General features: G+C 33.6%; 1 protein-coding gene across 2 annotated transcripts in view; it reads right to left on the reverse strand.

The window, feature by feature from the left end:
- The window catches only part of LOC137655668 (1-phosphatidylinositol 4,5-bisphosphate phosphodiesterase delta-4-like), a 277,338-nt gene that overhangs the window by 208,544 nt on the left and 48,794 nt on the right, over window positions 1-20,000 (reverse strand). The window contains exon 2 of one of the 2 annotated variants that reach the window (XM_068389616.1): window positions 17,790-17,999. In XM_068389616.1, the coding sequence (XP_068245717.1) occupies window positions 17,790-17,892 (103 nt within the window). In that variant the 5' untranslated portion in view covers window positions 17,893-17,999. Of the gene's footprint in view, window positions 1-5,361; window positions 5,384-17,789; window positions 18,000-20,000 lie in introns of those variants that run through there. The other variant, XM_068389620.1, reaches the window with a different exon arrangement.

The following is a 20,000-nucleotide window of genomic DNA, read 5'->3' on the forward strand; positions in this document are numbered from 1 at the left end:
TAAAAGAAGAACAGTAACAACATTAAAATAAATATTTCCTATATAAACTATAAAAACTTTAACAAAACAAGAGGAAGAGAAATTAGATAGAATAGAGTGCCCAAGTGTACCCTCAAGCAAGAGAACTCTAACCCAAGACAGTGGAAGACCATGGTACAGAGGCTATGGCACTACCCAAGACTAGAGAACAATGGTTTGATTTTGGAGTGTTCTTCTCCTAGAAGAGCTGCTTACCATAGCTAAAGAGTCTCTTCTACAATTTCAGTTGAACACCTTGAGAGAAAGCAATGTAAAGGCCTGAAATCCTGTAATCTTAGGTAGTAGGTTGGCCAGGGCACCAGTCACCCGTTGAAATACTACCAATCGAGTTATTGGGTACTTTGACTGGCCAAACAGTACAGCATTGGATCGCTCTCTCTGGTTACGGCTCATATTCTGTTTGACTACATACACATAATAGTCTGACCTATTCTAGCCACATTCTCCTCTGCCCTCATACACCTAACAACACTGAAATTACCAAACAATTCTTCTTCACTAAAGAGGTTGACTATTGCAATGTAAATGTTCAGTGGTTACTTTCACCTTGGCAAGGGTAGAAGAAACTCTTCAGCTATGGTACGCAGCTCTTCTAGGAGGACACTCCAAAACGAAACCATTGTTCTATAGTCTTGGGTAGTGCCATAGCCACTGTACCATGGTCTTCCACAGTCTTGGATTACAGTTCTCTTGCTTGGGTATACACTCAAGCATACTGTCATATCTTATTACTCTTCTTTCTTTTTTCTTTCTTTCTTTTTTTTTTGAAGTTTTCATAGTTTATAGCCTATGTGATGGATCAAATTTGATGTTGTTACTGTTTTTGAAATATTTAATTTTGATTGTTTATTATTGTAGTTTACTTCTCTTGTTGCCTTTCCTCACTGGGCTATTTTTCTCAGTTGGAACCCTTGGGCTTATAGCATCTTGCTTTTCCAACTAGCTTGTAATAATAATAATAATAATAAGTAATAATAATAATAATAACCGTAATAATAACAATAATAATAACAATAATAATAATGATACAGAATTACCTTGAGAAGGAGCAGTTAGTAATGATTAATTCATTAGCCGATTATGGTAATGAACAATGATCTAGCGCTACCGTCGGGAGTTATAAATGCAATGAAGATTCCCATCGATCCTTGTCCTTGTTAACTGGCCAAAAAACAGAAAGTGGGTATATATGTTAAATAGAAAACTGAAAGCAATTACTGAAGGATTAAAACACCCACAATCGAGTGCTGTACCGCATACAGAAACGTGATCGCAGCCATAATAGTCTCTTACAAAACCGCAATACGCCCGTATACATTATATATATATATATAAATATATATATATAAATATATATATATATATATATATATGTATTATACATATATATATATATATATTTATATATATATATATATTCTATATATATATATATATATATTATACATATGTATTATACATATATATATACATATATATATATTCATATATACTTTTATATATATTTATATAATTATTTATATGTATATATCTATTTAAGTATATATATTTATATATATATGTGTATATATATTTATATATATATGTATATATACTGTATATATACACTATATATATATACACACGTATATATACTGTATATATGTATATACTGTATATACACACACACATATACATATATATATATGTATATATAGATTATATATATGTATATATACACATATATATGTAAATTATATATACATATATATGTATATATACGTATATATATATATATATATATATATATATATATATATATATATATATGTATGTATATATACTGTACATATATATATATATGTATATATTCATATATATATATATATACATATATACATGTATATATACATATATACATGTATATATATATATATATATATATATATATATATATATATATATATATATATATATATATATATATATATCCTTTCCGAGTGGAGATACCTTAACGCGGTGAAAGTTTCGTATCTTTATGATCAGCAAGGCTGTACTAATTAGGGCCCCCCATACTAGGTTGGTTTGCTGTCCGTCAAACTTCAGACAATATCAGAAAACACCAAAAATTAATTAATATTAAGGTAGTAGGTTGGCCAGACACTACCGCTAGTGAGTTATTGGGTCCTTTGACTGGCTAGACAGTACTACATTGGATCCTTCTCTCTGGTTACGGTTCACTTTCCCTTTGCTTACACATACACCGAATAGTCTGGCATATTCTTTACATATTCTCCTATGTCCTCATATATCTAATAACACCAAGACTACCACACAATTCTTCTTCATCCAACGAGGTATCTTCTGTACTGTAATTGTTCAGTGGGTATTTTCCTCTTGGTAAGGGTAGAAGAGACTAGCTATGGCAAGCAGCTCTTCAAAGAAAAGGACACTCAAAAACCAAACCATTGATCTCTAAGTCTTGGGTAATGCCATAGCCTCTGTACCATGGCCCCCTCTTGCTTGCGGTACACTCGGGCACAATATTCTCTTATTTCTCTTCCTCTTATTTAGTTAGTTTTTATAGTTTTATATGAAATATCTAATTCAATGCTGTTACTGTTCTTAAAATATTTTATTTTAATTGTTAATTTACTTCTCTTATTTCCTTATTTCCTTTCCTCACTCGGCTATTTTACCTGTTGGAGCCTCTGGCCTTATATCATCCTGATTTTCCAACTAGGGCTGTAGCTTAGCAATTAAGAGTAATAATAGTAATAGCAGTAATAGATATATCCCCTGAAAGCACGAAAAAAAAATAAAACCTGATGGATTCATAAATAAATTTTAAATATTTCTGCAAATTTCTATTGAATATAAATAAAGAGACTATAACCCTTACTACACTGCCAGTGATATAGAAAAACATCTAAGAATGCAAACAAACCTGATTCCGCTCTGCGAAAATATATAGACCCGACAAATGACAAAGTTTCATCCAACCACTTCCATGAGACGATATGGCGACAAGAGGGAAGCTATTTCAGAAATTCCTATTTGGGTGGAGCCAGCCACCGTCTGTCCAAACAGTGTTCCCACCAACGAGGCACCAGAGAGCATTATGGGGGGAAACTTGCTTCCTTGTTTGGCATGAATTCAATCAACTCTAATGATTCATAAAAGGTTGCTGTTATGAACAATATCTTTCTTTACGAATAAAGCATGGAAAATACATACATGACAAATATATTATTATTATTATTATTATTATTATTATTATTATTATTATTATTATTATTATTATTATTATTATTATTATCTAAGTTAAGCTGCAACACTACTTGGAAAAGCAGAATGCTATAAGATCAAGGGCTCCAACAGGGAAAATATAGCCCAGCGAGGAAAGGAAATAAAGAAATAAACAAACTACATGAGAAGTAATGAACAATCAAAATAAGATATTTTAAGAATAGTAACAACATTAAAACAGATCTTTCATATAGTTTTGACTTGCCTTATACAGTATATATCATCATCATTTCCTCCTACGCCTATTAACGTGTGTGTGTGTGTGTGTGTGTGTGTGTGTGTGTGTGTGTGTGTGTGTGTGTGTGTGTGTGTGTGTGTGTGTGTGTACACTACATCTTCAAATGGTAGACAATAGACGGTCTAAGAAGAGATGAAGAAAATTTTGTGACCATGAAGTAATGCATGTTGAGAATAACTAAAGAAATATATAGAAATATAAACACGATGAACAAAGCTACCAGACATACGATAAAACACACAGAGACTCGTTTATGTATTCACAAGATGCAGCGCATAAACTCTGATTTTCTGCGACTGCTTTGTTAACGATATTTGACTTCGAAAGGAAAACAAGGCGTTGCTTTTTGCCTGGCAATATGAAAGAAATTCAGTTGCAGTAGAGCTAAATAGCAGGTTCACGCATTATCAACAAGTATTTTATGTTATTTTTATGTTACTTCTCTTGTAGTTTTTTTGTTTCCTTTCCTCACTGGGCTATTTCCCCCGTTGGAGCTCTTGGGCTTATAGCATCCTGCTTTTCCAACTAGGATTGTAGCTTAGATGATGATGATAATAATAATAATAAAAATAATAATAATAATAATAATAATAATAATAATAATAATAATAATAATACATTACTCCAGATTACATTTGGGAAATAAACTAGTAAGCGATAGAACATGTACCTCCTTAGTAACTGGTTTCTTGAAAGTTTATTTAGGTTATTATTATGAGATGCGTATATCGTTATTTTACAATAGTCTAAAATTAAGGCAAATAGAAATTACGCATGTAACTATTGTTTGATGGACCCTTGAATTTTCAATATTGGTGTGAATTTATCACAGAAGTTTTTCATTGCTGTGATCAGCGTACATCCACAACAATAACTTCAATTCCGTTAGGTTTCTCAAGGTAGCTGCTGTACATTTTACATTGACCTGCTAACAATTAACATAACTTATTTACTTATAACCTAATTTTCTGAGTATATTAACTGAGATACTACCGCTAGAGAGTTATGGGGTCCTTTGACTGGCTAGACAGTACTACATAGGTCCTTTCTCTCTGGTTACGGTTCTTTACTTTTGCCTACACAGACACCGAATAGTCTAGCCTATTCTTTACAGATTCTCCTGTCCTCATATACCTGACAACACTTAGATTACCAAACTATTCTTCTTCTCTGAGGGGGTTAACTACTGCACTCCAATTTCAATGGCTACTTTCCTCTTGGTAATGGTAGAGACTTTTCAGCTATGGTAAGCAGCTCTTCTAGGAGAAGGACACTCCAAAATCAAACCATTGTTCTCTAGTCTTGGGTAGTGCCATAGCCTCTGTACCATAGTATTCCACTGTCTTGGGTTAGAGTTCTCTTGCTTGAGGGTACACTCGGGCACACTGTAGTATCTAGTTTCTCTTCCTCTTGTTTTGTTATAGTTTTTAAAGTTTATATAGGAAATATTCATTCTAATGTTACTATTCTAAAAATATTTCATTTTTCCTTATTTCCTTTCCTCACTGGGCTATTTTCCCTGTAGGAGCCCCTGGGCATAATTTATAGCATCCTGCTTTTCCAACTAGGGTTGTAGCTTAGCATTTGATAATAATAATAATAATAATAATAATAATAATAATAATAATAATAATAATAACTGCACGTTAAAAGGCACCACGTTTTATTAATTCCCTTTTGTTATGAGATTACATGAAAGCAACTCGAGCCAGTAATTTCAATTAGATTTGAGATTACAGGAAAGCAACTCTATTCAGTAATTTCAGTATACTTAGTTATATCATATGTAAACATACCGTTATTCAGATAATCTTGTTAGCACCACCATGATGCCCGCCACGAAGTCTGTCAGCTCAGTTTGGGAGAATGGGTGGGGTCGCATACTCCAACAAATCCGAGGGAACACTGCAGCCCTTTCCCCCTTCCCTTTAGTCAATCCTCTTATAGGGGAGGGGCTTCACCCCTCCGCCACCGTTGCGTTTGTATCTATTCCAGGAATCTCTCTCTCTCCCTACCGTCCTTCCTCTGCTCAGTTCCCCAGTGCCATGGATTCCCAATGGGGCCATGAGTCTTTACATCAAATCACGAGAGATCTTATTTTGAACAGAAAACTAAGAGAAGACTCAAAGCATTGTCTGGTAGACTCCCGTTCTCCCAACTGCACCCAAAATCAGAATGGGAGGATATTGATCGATTGGTGAATCTTCTTTGAAAGAGAAGAAAAAAATTTTAACTTCCAGACTGATCTTTACTGGGAAGAGACGTTCAATTTACCAGGAACACAAAGTCTGTCACTTCATGTGAATTCGGAGACATTCCGCTTATCAATTTAACGTTCGAGTTAAAACTGTTAATTCCATGCGTAAGATATCACTAGTAAATTATACATGGTTATTAATTCATAAAAACTTCGAATTTTTGTATCCGTATTAGCTAATAGACAGCCAATGGAAAGGCTTAAATATCAACAATAATTGTTATATAGACAATTTGTAACTGGATTTCTTCGGACGAACATTATAATCGTAGTATAAATGAAAAAATGGCGTCAAACATCTTAGCTATAAGGGATTTTGAAAAGGATAAAATAAATGGTAGCAATATTGACTAAAACATTATTAAGTTTTGGAAGGAAGTTATAAATAAGAATATTAAACTCGCGTTATTTGCGCACAGAACTTCTCGAATATAGACACACATGAAAATTCAATGACAAGCTGGACAATTTCAATAATAAACACTTGAGCAGATTCTCTTTGGCCCTGCTTGTGAACGTGCTACAGGCCACCTAAATATTGACTGAAAGAAAACAATTTCTGTTCTATTACAGGTCATACTTTAGAATGTCAAGATAGACCATCAGGCGAGGCACAAGCCAAAGAGATTCTGGTTTTCAGCAAAGATCCGAAACGCCCGTTTCATTAGGTCTCCCACTGTTGTTGTATCGTAGGGTTCACGATAAACATCTGGTTAACTTGATATTAAACATGTATTCGGGTAGTTCTTAGAAAAGAGTTGCCTGTGATGTCATAGAAAGGATGGAGGAAACAGGTGGCTACATTCTTACCAAGTTTCGCGAAGAAAGCCGAGCCTGTCTTCTTCGCTATTGACAACATTGCCTTCTTTGGGGACACTGATTATGATCAAAACACTGCATGTGACTAGTGATTAACAAGGAAGAGAGTGAGAGGGATCCTGCCAATTAACCACTTCGAATTCCTGAAAAACCCAACTGCCATCCTCCATTACTGTTCACTATTTTGAAGAGATTAAACTCGTATTGCCGAGGCCTAAAAGTTTAATATAGACCTTTCATGAATGGCAAAGGTCAGTGACAATATCCTGGGTTGCAGGGCAATGCCCTAGAGCAGTGGTTCCCAACCTGGGGGAAATTTCCCCCTGGGGGGAAATTTGAAGCTTCCAGGGGGGAAATAATTGCACTACCTACTAACTAAAAAAAAAAACAGAAAATGTCCACATAGTACGTGCGGCAATTTGTTGTTAGCCATTCAATTGTGATATGATCATATAATTTCTCACTGACATGATATTCAAGGGGAGAATTGGAATATCATGCCCATTTCTGAGGCAGGCGAGTGGGCATGAGGGCTGGGCGGGGCATGAAGGGGGAAATCTGGATGGTTGAACTGGGTGCAGGGGGGAAATGACAGGAAAAAGGTTGGGAACCACTGCCCTAGAGACTGACCATATATACATATGATCAGCACCTTAGCCCCTTCTACATCCAAGCTAGGACCAGGGAGGACCAGGCAATGGATGCTGATGACTCAGCAGGTAGACCCATAGGCTCCAGTAAATCAAACATCCTTAGCTCATTAGGACAGTGAGGTTGCACTACAAGAAACTATCGAGCTTGAGCGGGACTCTAACCCCAGTCTACAAATCACCAGGCAAGGACGTTTCCAAAAGGCCACCATACTGTATTGGGGTTAAACTGATTCCAGCCATGTATAGATGCAGATCAAAATATCAAGCCTCTAAGAGTTAAATTTTCCACACGAACCCTCTATTCTGTGGACCTACGATAATCAAATTTATGGCCCCTGGGTTCGTTATATAATAACGAGTTCTTTGGCTTGAGGGTGCACTCGTGCACACTATTCTATCTAATTTCTCTTCCTCTTGTTTTGATAAAGTATTTATAGTTTATATAGGAAATATTTATTCTAATATTGTTACTATTCTTAAAATATTTTATTTTTCCTCGTTTCCTTTCCTCACTGGGCTATATTCCCTGATGGGACCTCTGGGCTTATAGCATCCTGGTTTTCACTAGGGTTGTAGCTTAGCAATTAATAATAATAATAATAATAATAATAATAATAATAATAATAATAATAATAATATCCTTCAATTTAATTTCTCACATTGTAAGAATATTATTAGACAGCTTTGTGAATTTTCTGCCTAAACTTAGAAGATTCTTTCCTCCTTGGTTTTAAATATTTATTTTTTTTTCTCTTTTTTTTTTTAGGGAGCGGTGATGGGCAAACACCACTTACTATTTCCAGGATATAAGTTACATTAGTGACCGGATAAACTATTTTACTTCAACGTCATTTTCGTCTATTCTCAGGAAGGGAGGAGGGAAAGAGGTAACAAAGACTATTACTATTTTCTTACTAATTTTTATGAACAGCTGCCTATCAGGTAGCTCGCAGGAAAACATATGAAGACTGTTACAAAATTGTTCTAAACGTTATATATATATAAAAAAAACTGTTGCCTCGATTATTAGAGTATAGACATTTACAAGTTCTAGTAAAGAATGTTTCAGCATTGCATTGTTAGTGCTTTTTCGAGAGAGAGAGAGAGAGAGAGAGAGAGAGAGAGAGAGAGAGAGAGAGAGAGAGAGAGAGAGAGAGAGAGAGAGAGTCAATCTAGTTCTAAGGAAGCCTTCGAGTAGATATCAAAATTATTTACCCTTTCAAATATCTGAAAAAAAAAAATGAATGAAATCTCTCATTGCAGCTTGGGTGTTCGTAGCAATGTTAAGTGATGTAGTTTACGCTTGCATGTTGAATTCCGATGAAAGAGCAAACTTATATTCCTAACTTAATAACACGAGAAGCTTAAATCCAAGCAAAAAAAAAAATATCACTTCCGTCTAAATGGAATTGTTAATCCATGTCTACCTTGTGTAATGGTCTCCTGACCTCTCCCACACTCCCACTCTCACTCTCACTCCCTCTCACTTTCACTCTACCCCCTTACGCTTCAATATTTACTTTATTTCTTTCCTTCCCTTCAATTCGATTTCCTTCACGTGTTCTACATAACCTATTTTCCTTCCCCCAAATAATTTCCGTTTCCTTCCTTCCTGTCATCTTTCCTTTCCTCCCTTTCCCGTGCCTTTTCACTTTTACCCTTTCCATCATTTTATTTCCCTTCGTCCATTTCCCCTTCCTGTATTTCACCGTTATCCTCATCATCATTTCCATCTACGTTTATTTTTGGAGGCTTTCCCATCGGTTCTCCTTCGGTCTATCTGGCAGGCCCTAAGTTTTGATAGTTAATACTGAAAATAAGTTAACTTAAGATATTCTTTTTTTTCGAATAGTTCACATTTTCACATCTATCAAGATCTGGGACAAATAATTCAAAATAATTCTTTCGAATGGTTCACATTTTCACATCTATCAAGATCTGGGACAAATAATTCAAAATAATTCTTTCGAACAGTTCACATTGTCACATCTATCAAGATCTGGGACAAATAATTCAAAATAATTCTTTCGAACAGTTCACATTTTCACATCTATCAAGATCTGGGACAAACAATTCAAAATAATTCTTTCGAATAGTTCACATTTTCACATCTATCAAGATCTGGGACAAATAATTCAAAATAATTCTTTCGAATAGTTCACATTTTCACATCTATTAAGATCTGGGACAAATAATTCAAAATAATTCTTTCGAATAGTTCACATTTTCACATCTATTAAGATCTGGGACAAATCATTCAAAATAATTCTTTCGAATAGTTCACATTGTCACATCTATCAAGATCTGGGACAAATAATTCAAAATAATTCTTTCGAATAGTTCACATTTTCACATCTATCAAGATCTGGGACAATTAATTCAAAATAATTCTTTCGAATAGTTCACATTTTCACATCTATCAAGATCTGGGACAAATAATTCAAAATAATTCTTTCGAATAGTTCACATTTTCACATCTATCAAGATCTAGGACAAATAATTCAAAATAATTCTTTCGAATAGTTCACATTTTCACATCTATCAAGATCTGGGACAAATAATTCAAAATAATTCTTTCGAATGGTTCACATTTTCACATCTATCAAGATCTAGGACAAATAATTCAAAATAATTCTTTCGAATAGTTCACATGTTCACATCTATTAAGATCTGGGACAAATAATTCAAAATAATTCTTTCGAATGGTTCACATTTTCACATCTATCAAGATCTAGGACAAATAATTCAAAATAATTCTTTCGAATAGTTCACATGTTCACATCTATTAAGATCTTGGACAAATAATTCAAAATAATTCTTTCGAATAGTTCACATTTTCACATCTATTAAGATCTGGGACAAATAATTCAAAATAATTCTTTCGAATGGTTCACATTTTCACATCTATCAAGATCTAGGACAAATAATTCAAAATAATTCTTTCGAATAGTTCACATGTTCACATCTATTAAGATCTGGGACAAATAATTCAAAATAATTCTTTCGAATGGTTCACATTTTCACATCTATCAAGATCTAGGACAAATAATTCAAAATAATTCTTTCGAATAGTTCACATTTTCACATCTATCAAGATCTAGGACAAATAATTCAAAATAATTCTTTCGAATGGTTCACATTTTCACATCTATCAAGATCTAGGACAAATAATTCAAAATAATTCTTTCGAATAGTTCACATGTTCACATCTATTAAGATCTGGGACAAATAATTCAAAATAATTCTTTCGAATAGTTCACATTTTCACATCTATCAAGATCTGGGACAAATAATTCAAAATAATTCTTTCGAATGGTTCACATTTTCACATCTATCAAGATCTGGGACAAATAATTCAAAATAATTCTTTCGAATGGTTCACATTTTCACATCTATCAAGATCTGGGACAAATAATTCAAAATAATTCTTTCGAATAGTTCACATTTTCACATCTATCAAGATCTGGGACAAATAATTCAAAATAATTCTTTCGAATAGTTCACATCTATTAAGATCTGGGACAAATAATTCAAAATAATTCTTTCGAATGGTTCCCATTTTCACATCTATCAAGATCTTGGACAAATAATTCAAAATAATTCTTTCGAATAGTTCACATTTTCACATCTATTAAGATCTGGGACAAATAATTCAAAATAATTCTTTCGAATGGTTCCCATTTTCACCTCTATCAAGATCTAGGACAAATAATTCAAAATAATTCTTTCGAATAGTTCACATGTTCACATCTATTAAGATCTGGGACAAATAATTCAAAATAATTCTTTCGAATAGTTCACATTTTCACATCTATCAAGATCTGGGACAAATAATTCAAAATCCTGATGTTGTGGATTCGTAAGTTATTCTTTTCTCCAATACCTCTGTTGCATCTTTGTTCCAATGATCTATACAGTATTCGTCCATAATACAATGTATGCCTTCGGTGGTGTATTTCTGTAAGCAGCTATTTACTTGTTTGAGTTGTATAAACTTTTTACTCTCGTTTTAATAGGTAGCTGATATGCATACTGAGGTCATTTATTATTCATTTAGCGGCACTTTTTATTCATTAGTTGGAACTTTTTAAATAAATGATTTTGCATACAACTGCTAAGACTGTTACACTTGTCTAGTCTTATAATTTACATAGTTATTCATGGATAAGCAATTTTAACAAATCTGTCAAAATATTTCTTTATAAAGGATACATTTCGTGTCTGACAGTGTCCTATTTCCACAACGTTTAACAGTTTAATATTAAACCAATCAGTCAGTCAGTACCTTCCTCCTCGCTATCTGTACTCGCTGCAATTCAGTATTATTGATTTTTATTGTTTTAATACAGTATTAAGATTTTTAGGTTTCTTTTTAACGCTATCGATATTAATTCTATTCTGTTTAAAATTGCCTCAATATTTTTCAGTTCAGTCTTCAAGCTAAAATATTTATTATTACTTATAAGCGTAAGGCTACTCATTGCAGTCTGTATGTGTAGTATTTTACTCAACTCCTGGTGTAATTCTCAGTCGTATTAACAACGACTATCTTATATTTCCTATGATGAGCTAATTTACTACCGTAGAAAATGTTGCATTCAGTTATGTTTAACAGCATATACATAACATATTCATATTTACCTATATTTTTCAGGTGGTCATTTATTATAACGTAAAAAATGAGATTATGAAAATTAAAATGTCACTTTCTCTAAAATGAAAAGTATTAAATCAGATAGTCCTACCAGTATTAACTTATGCAGCAGAAACTTGGAGCCTTACTAAAGCCTTAGAATATAAGCTAGTTACAACTCAAAGAGTTATGGAAAGAATAATGATGGGAATAACAAAGACAAAAAAAAGAGCAACATGTATATATGAGGAAGCTAAAGTAGAGGATATTCTAACAGCATATAAGAAAAAGAAATGGACAGGGGCTGAACATATAATGAGAATGGCAGACAATAGATGGACATTAAGCATAACAGAATGGGTCACTAGAGATTATAAAAGAAGGAGAAGGAAGAGGAGACAATGGATTGGCGAACCAAGAAAATTTACGGCCCTGGACAGGTACAGAAAGATCATAAACAGACGCAAGTGGAAGGACATGTCTGAGGCCTTTGTTCTGTAGTTGACTAGTAGCGGCTGACGATGATTTTTTACAGTCTTTAAGGAGTTGTGTCATTTTAGAGACAAAATTTGCTAATATACTTCAGGTCAAAGGGATTTCTAGAAACTTCATATTTTGAATAAGATCAGCATTGCATATCTAACTTACGACAATCTATTGATTTCATAAAATTGTTATCTCTAGTCTTTTTAGGATTATGTCAGTATTTCCCAAGATATCTGTAGTCTTAAGGACATTCTACAGTATATAATAAGGCATTTTAAGAATTCGCATCTTATTTTTACAGCCACCATTCAAACATGACGCGTAACATCCTTAGACTTATGCTTACCTTGCGCGCACCGTACTCAGCTCTCTGCTAATAAAAAAAATACAAACAACAGATATATGCTGCATATTTGCATGTCTTGATTATTTATCAGTTGTATGTATATAAAAGTCATCGAAAAAATCAAACTGAATAACGAAATCCGATATTGAAAAAAACACTTGAACACATTTTAGGTGTGCAGCAATAGTGTTTCGCTGTTCTTAACATTTAAACAATGCTCCAAAAATTGCATTTAAATTTTCACGAAGAAACTCGGGTCAACGATACGGTCTAGACCTACGTGGAAACAAGCCTTGATGCATTACAACACCAACTAATCCTCTCTCTCTCTCTCTCTCTCTCTCTCTCTCTCTCTCTCTCTCTCTCTCACACACACACACACACAAAATCCTTTCGTAAAGACACTAAGAAATAAGAAATAACTAAAGGAAAGAAACGATTGATAAACAACCAAACGACGAGAAGTATGATGTTGATGAAGCAAAGAACCCACTGTGTTAAGACAGGTCATGCTACAAAAATACTCCATGAGTGAGTAGCTATCTAGTTTGGTTCTTGGTGTTTCTTCTTCGATCTACTTGAAGCTAAAATTAACAAGACATTAATTGATCCTGATGTTTACTGTCGGCGGTGCATTTTTCAATTATTTCTTTTCCTTTAAAAAAAAATAACAACAGAAAGGTAACATCGATAAGTTGAAAAAATAAGAACACACTTCATGCATGTGCGGTGGGTATCTCTTCCCTCACTGGCAAAGGAAGGTGTGTGTGTGTGAGAGAGAGAGAGAGAGAGAGAGAGAGAGAGAGAGAGAGAGCCGGTCCCGTGTTAGTGAGCCACGATAGTGGCCCGTAATCTGCCACCGGAGAACAGCAACGCATAAAATGAGAGATCCCGTTGACAATTCTTATATGCTACCGCTAGAGAGTTATCGAGTCCTTTTGACAGGCCAAATAGTACTACGTTGAATCCCTCTCTGGTTACGGGTCATATTTCCTTTACCTAAACATACACAGCATAGTCTGGCCTATTCTTTACACATTCTATTTCCTCATACACCTGACAACTCTAAGATAACCGAAAATTTATCCTTCAATCAAGGGATTTTAATGGCTCCTCTAGAGGAAACTCCAAAATAAAACTATTTTTGTTCTCTAGTCTTGGGTAATGACATAGCCTCCGTGCCATGGTCTTCCACTTTCTTGGTTTCGAGTTCTCTTGAGGGTACACTCGGGCATTATTCTGTTTACTTACATTCCTCACCGGGCTATTTTCAATGTTGGACACCTAGGCCTTATAACATCCTGCTATACTATTAATAATAATAATAATAATAATAATAATAATAATAATAATAATAATAATGTAATACAGTCAACTGGTTTCCCTTGCAATGGAAACGGAAAGGGATGGGAGCGGATGAATTTGAAACGATAACACATCACAATACACGCTAAAAGATGTGAAAGTATACAGCTTAGTTGACATTAACTGAAATTCCATCTAGTGCTTCTTATCAAATATGACGAGTTATTTAATAGATTAATTGTTTTCTTTTATATGATGGCGACACGGAGGGAGGTTGGACCTGATAATTGGGTCGAGCTCAGAAAGATGTCCCAGGAAAGATATATGGCATGAATTTATTAAGGCCCTATGCATCCCGTGGGTGCCAGAGGATTCAGATTAAGATAAAATATCAAAATGCAGGGTTTCATCTACTAAGTAGCTTCATACCCATAATTTCTTTATATTTAGTCATCGTACAAGAAGATTTCACGTATATATATATATATATATATATATATATATATATATATATATATATATATATATATATATATATAATATATATATATATATATATATATATATATATATATATATATATATATATATATATATATACATATATATATATTATTTATTTATTTATATATATATATATATATATATATATATATATTATATATATATATATATATATAGAGAGAGAGAGAGAGAGAGAGAGAGAGAGAGAGAGAGAGAGAGAGAGAGAGAGAGAGAGAGAGAGAGAGAGAGAGAGAGAGAGAGTATTATTATTATTTTTTTTTCTTTAACCAAGGCAAGCTGTTACCATACTTAAATCTAAGAATGTTTTCTTTGCCACAACAGTGAAAGCAATTCGCTATAAAAATGACAAGCTAATAAACCATTGAGGAGAAAACAGAAATATTAAACAAATAAAAATGAATAACAAAGTTAAATAAATACGAAGCCTACCAGATAAACTATAAAATGAGACTTGAGTCAACCTATCCATCAAACCAGCATTTGCCCTAAGTTTGAACTTAAACGGCAATATCACAATAGACACAGCATATATCTACCCAGACCAATCACAAATACACAACGGTCGCTAAAGAATTTCAAACTTCACAGATGTATTTAGTAAGCTTGTTTCCATCTCAACCCGTATGATAAGGTCAAATGTGTTTGTTTTCTTGAATCTACCTGATTTCTCTTCCTCTTCTTTTGTTAAAGTTTTTATAGTTTATGTAGGAAATGTTTATTTTATTGGTGTTACTGTTCTTAAAATATTTTATTAATTCTTGTTTCCTTTCCTCACTGGGCTATTTTCCATGTTGGGGCCCCTTGGCTTATAGCATCTTGCTTTTCCAACTAGGGTTGTAGCTTAGCAAATAATAATAATAATAATAATAATAATAATAATAATAACTGTAAAATTAATAAAATTTCGTTTAGATCAGCTCAGTTACAAACCGTTGGCTGTGAGCAGTTTTCATCTTACCATTCAATTTACTTCCTTTCCTCACTGGGCTATTTTTTCCTGTTGGGGCCCTTTGGCTTATAGCATAATGCTTTTACAACTAGGGCTGTAGCTTAGCTAATAATAATAATAATAATAATAATAATAATAATAATAACAAATAGTCGACAAATTATTACGATATGGACCATAACTCAGTTTCATTTGTTTTTCTTCGGCTGTTTTTGGCAAATTCTACTGATACCCAAAAACAAACAATAGCAGATTCAAACAAACAAACAAATGGGCATAGAAGCACATCCCTCTCACCAACTTCGTTATGGGAGGAGACAACCTCTCCTGTATTGTGCGTGTTTTATGAATAATCTTAAAGTTAGAATAAGAACTATTATTATTATTATTATTACTAGCCAAGCTACAACCCTAGTTGGAAAAGCAAGATGCTATAAGCCCAAGGGCTCCAATAGGGAAAAATAGCCCATCGAGGAAAGGAAATAAGGAAATAAATAAATGATGTAAATAAATTAACAATAAATAATTCTAAAAACAGTAACAACGTCAAAACAGATATGTCCTATATAAACCATTAACAACGTCAAAAACAAATAGGTCCTATATAAGCTATAAAAAGACTCATGTCAGCCTGGTCAACATAAAAGCATTTGTTCCAACTTTGAACTTTTGAAGTTCTACTGATTCAACTACCCGATTAGGAAGATCATTCCACAACTTGGTAACAGCTGGAACAAAACTTCTAGAATACTGTGTAATATTGAGCCTCATGTCCTGTAAACTCTCTTGCGTGTTAACCACTCCTCGGTCTGTTCGTTCGTTTCAGACTGTCTTACCGTATGCAAGACACGGGCTCTTGCGTCGACAGACCTTAAAGTCCTCGGCCCAAATCAAAATTTGGAAATCAGAATCTGATAAAAAATGGACTTGGCTCGTCTGATATAGCAATTGCATCAACAATTAAAAATCAGCATTTTTTTTTTTTTGCACGCATGTGCTGACCCATTTAGAGAATTCTACACAAAAGCAAAACCAGTAAACAATGTCCTTTAGTGAGGATCTCGACAGTTTTATGGTATCTATGAAACATGTAGACACATTCCTTTCCAATCAAACCACTGTTTTTAGAATGATATATTGTTAATTTATTCTCATCATTTATTTATTTCCTTATTTCCTTTCCTCACTGGGCTATTTTTCCCTGTTGGAGCCCCTGGGCTTATAGCATCTTGCTTTTCCAACTAGGATTGTAGCTTGGCAAGTAATAATAATAATAATAATAATAATAAGTATGTGAGAATTAACTCCCTATAAATCTATTCCCTTAACCGAGACTAAAATTTGAATATAAAAATATTTGTTATCTAGTCTGCTCAATCCTAGCCGAGAAAAAGAATGACTTTAAAGGAGTACGGAAAAGGAGCACTCCTTTAGTACGCAAAAAGAAAAACTTGTACATAGCAGTGATAGCCAATTAACTGGACATACACGGACCAATAAACTTCAGTACATGCGACATACATAACACAAAACAAGACTGACAACGACCATCATCATGCAATTAGATTTCTCTAAAGCTGAAAAAGTGCTCCATAGCAGAATTAATGGTTTGGCTTTATATAATCTACCTCGTAAAAGTTTATAAGCATGGCTATTTGACATGGAAGCTGCTAGAATATTTATCATTCTCCCCAGGCCGGCGTTTAAAATGTTCCTAAAAAGCCTATGCCTACCAAATATATATTCCATTAAGGTTTGTCGTCATTTTCACCAGCAACTTAATTACCCAGTGTTCTTTCAATTCATCAACCTATCAAACCCTCTTGTTTCACAACCCCCCCCCCACCCCCCACCAAAAAAACCTCCGTGCTTTTTCCATTCCACCTTGAAGCATTCTCCAGCGTATATCCATTTCCTATAGTCAAGAGACCAACGTCATCTTACTCAGTTCTACCGATTACACTGTACCAACCGTGTGTCACACGATCGTACATAAATTATTTTGTATATATTATGCTTGTATCTGCGCTCTTCCCTCGCACTAAAAAGAACCAGAATTAACATGCCTGCGTGTTTCCTCTCTAACATTGTCTGTGTCTCGAACATGAAAATTCCTGTTGCCTTGAGGTTCTGTATATAAAGGAGAGTGTTCTTTAATAAAGTTACTAGTTGATTGCATCCTGCCTTTGAGTCATAACCTTTCTCTCGGCCGTCACAACACCAAACCGAATGAGAGTAACTAAGACCTCACCTGATTCATCTGCGATGGGCTTGTAGTTGAGAGTGGTGATGACCTCCTCCTCCCGACGGCGCTCTTCCTCCTTCTCCTCGCATCCCAGCAGTGTCTCCTTCATCCTGGCTTCCGATGTATTCGTCCGGTCCTCTCGCTACAGGTACAGGCACAGGCGGGCAGCTTCTGCACTTCCTTCTGCTCTGAGAATCACAACGGGAATGCTCACTTCTGCGGAACAAAAGAAGGCATGACCTCAGATGGTGTTTTTATTTGAACTATTTCATAGCAAAAATGGGAAAATAATTTGCATCATGAGATTTTATAATATATATATATATATATATATATATATATATATATATATATATATATATATATATATATATATATATATATATATATATATATATTATATATATATATATATATATATATGTATAGATATATATATGTATATATATGTAAATATATATATATATATGTATATGTATATATATATATATATATATATATATATATATATATATGTGTGTGTGTGTGTGTGTGTGTGTGTGTCCATGAATGAATTTATGTTGTTTGAAGCCAAAGCTATCGTTAAAAAATTCAGATGGAAAGCTCCTGGTTACGATGGAATAACAGCTGAGATACTGGCTGAAAATTAATTGACCCCCAGAATATTACAAGGTTATTTTGAAGAATGTGGCATGAAGAAGCAAAATCTGATGAATGGGAATTAGGAGGGTTGGTGAAAATGGCAAAAAAAAAAAAAAAAAAAAAAAAAAAGGAGATCTGACTGATTGCAATAATTACAGAGGCATCACACTTGCGTCAGTTGTTATGAAGATATAAAGTATGTTCATTCTATACACTAAAAAGACAGATAAAATGCTGAGAGATGAACAAGCAGGATTTACAAAAGGTAGAAATTGTACTGACTTAAATTTTCATTTTGAGACATGTTGAACAGCAATGTGTAGAATATAAAAATCCACTTTTCATGGAAATTGTTAACTATGAAAAAGCCTTTGATAATGTAATTAAGTCTGTTCATGTGCATAGAAAGTGCAAAGTTAGTGTGCGGTGTCCTATCAAATGAATTTCCAGTGAACAGTAGAATACTCCAAGGGAATAAGTTGCCACCTATGTTGTTTATCCTCCTCACGCATTTTGAAATGCGTAGAACAGTTGGAGATAGTGGGGAAGAAGTGGACTGGATAGGTAATAGGAAATTAACTGACCTAGAGTATGCTGATAACGCTGTCCTTATTAGCATATTACCATAGGGTTTGCAATGCTTGCTTACCAGAATGCATGAAATATCACATGAGGGTGGGCTCAAGATAAAGAGAAGAAAGACAGATTATATGAGAACGGAATATGCAATGGAACATGAAATATTATTGGAAGGTGAAAGGATTAATAAGGTAGAATCGTTTATATATTTAGGAACTAAGATATCTAATACACAATCTTTGAGTTTAATGAAAGATTGAAAAGGGCAAATCAGACAATGGGTAGGTTAAGTAAAATATGGAAATCAAATCGCCTGAAATTACATATGAAAATTAGGGAAGATATGTTTAAGGAGATCCGTGTTACTGTAAGGGCATGAGTCATGATATGATAATGAAACAATATCCAACAGATTTAGTAGATTTGAGAACAAAGCCCTCATAAGAATATTGGGAGTTAAATGGCAGGACAGGATTATAAATTAAACTATAAGATAGAATACCAAAGTGCCATATGTGGAGGGGTAGATGGAGATGGCATGGGCATGCTCTTCGCAATTCTCAAGAGAAATTAGTTCACCAAACATTTAACTGGAATCCACAAGGTACTAGAAGAATTGGAAGACCCAGGCCTACATGGCTAAGGACTATGAAGCGTCAAGTCGGAGGTGATGAATGGAGAAGTATTGAAATACAAGTCCTTTGCGTCAATAGGGGTAGGAGAAGGTGAATATGATATATGCACACACGTGTATATATAAGTATATAATGTATATATATATATATATATATATATATATATATATATATATATATATATACACACACATATATATACTGTATATATATTATATATATCTATATATATATATATATATATATATATATATATGTATGTATATATATATATATACATGTATATATATATACTGTGTATATATATATATATATATATATATATATATATATATATATATACTGTATATATATATATATA

Source organism: Palaemon carinicauda, chromosome 16 (assembly GCF_036898095.1).
Source record: "Palaemon carinicauda isolate YSFRI2023 chromosome 16, ASM3689809v2, whole genome shotgun sequence".
Taxonomy (NCBI): Eukaryota; Metazoa; Arthropoda; class Malacostraca; order Decapoda; family Palaemonidae; genus Palaemon; species Palaemon carinicauda.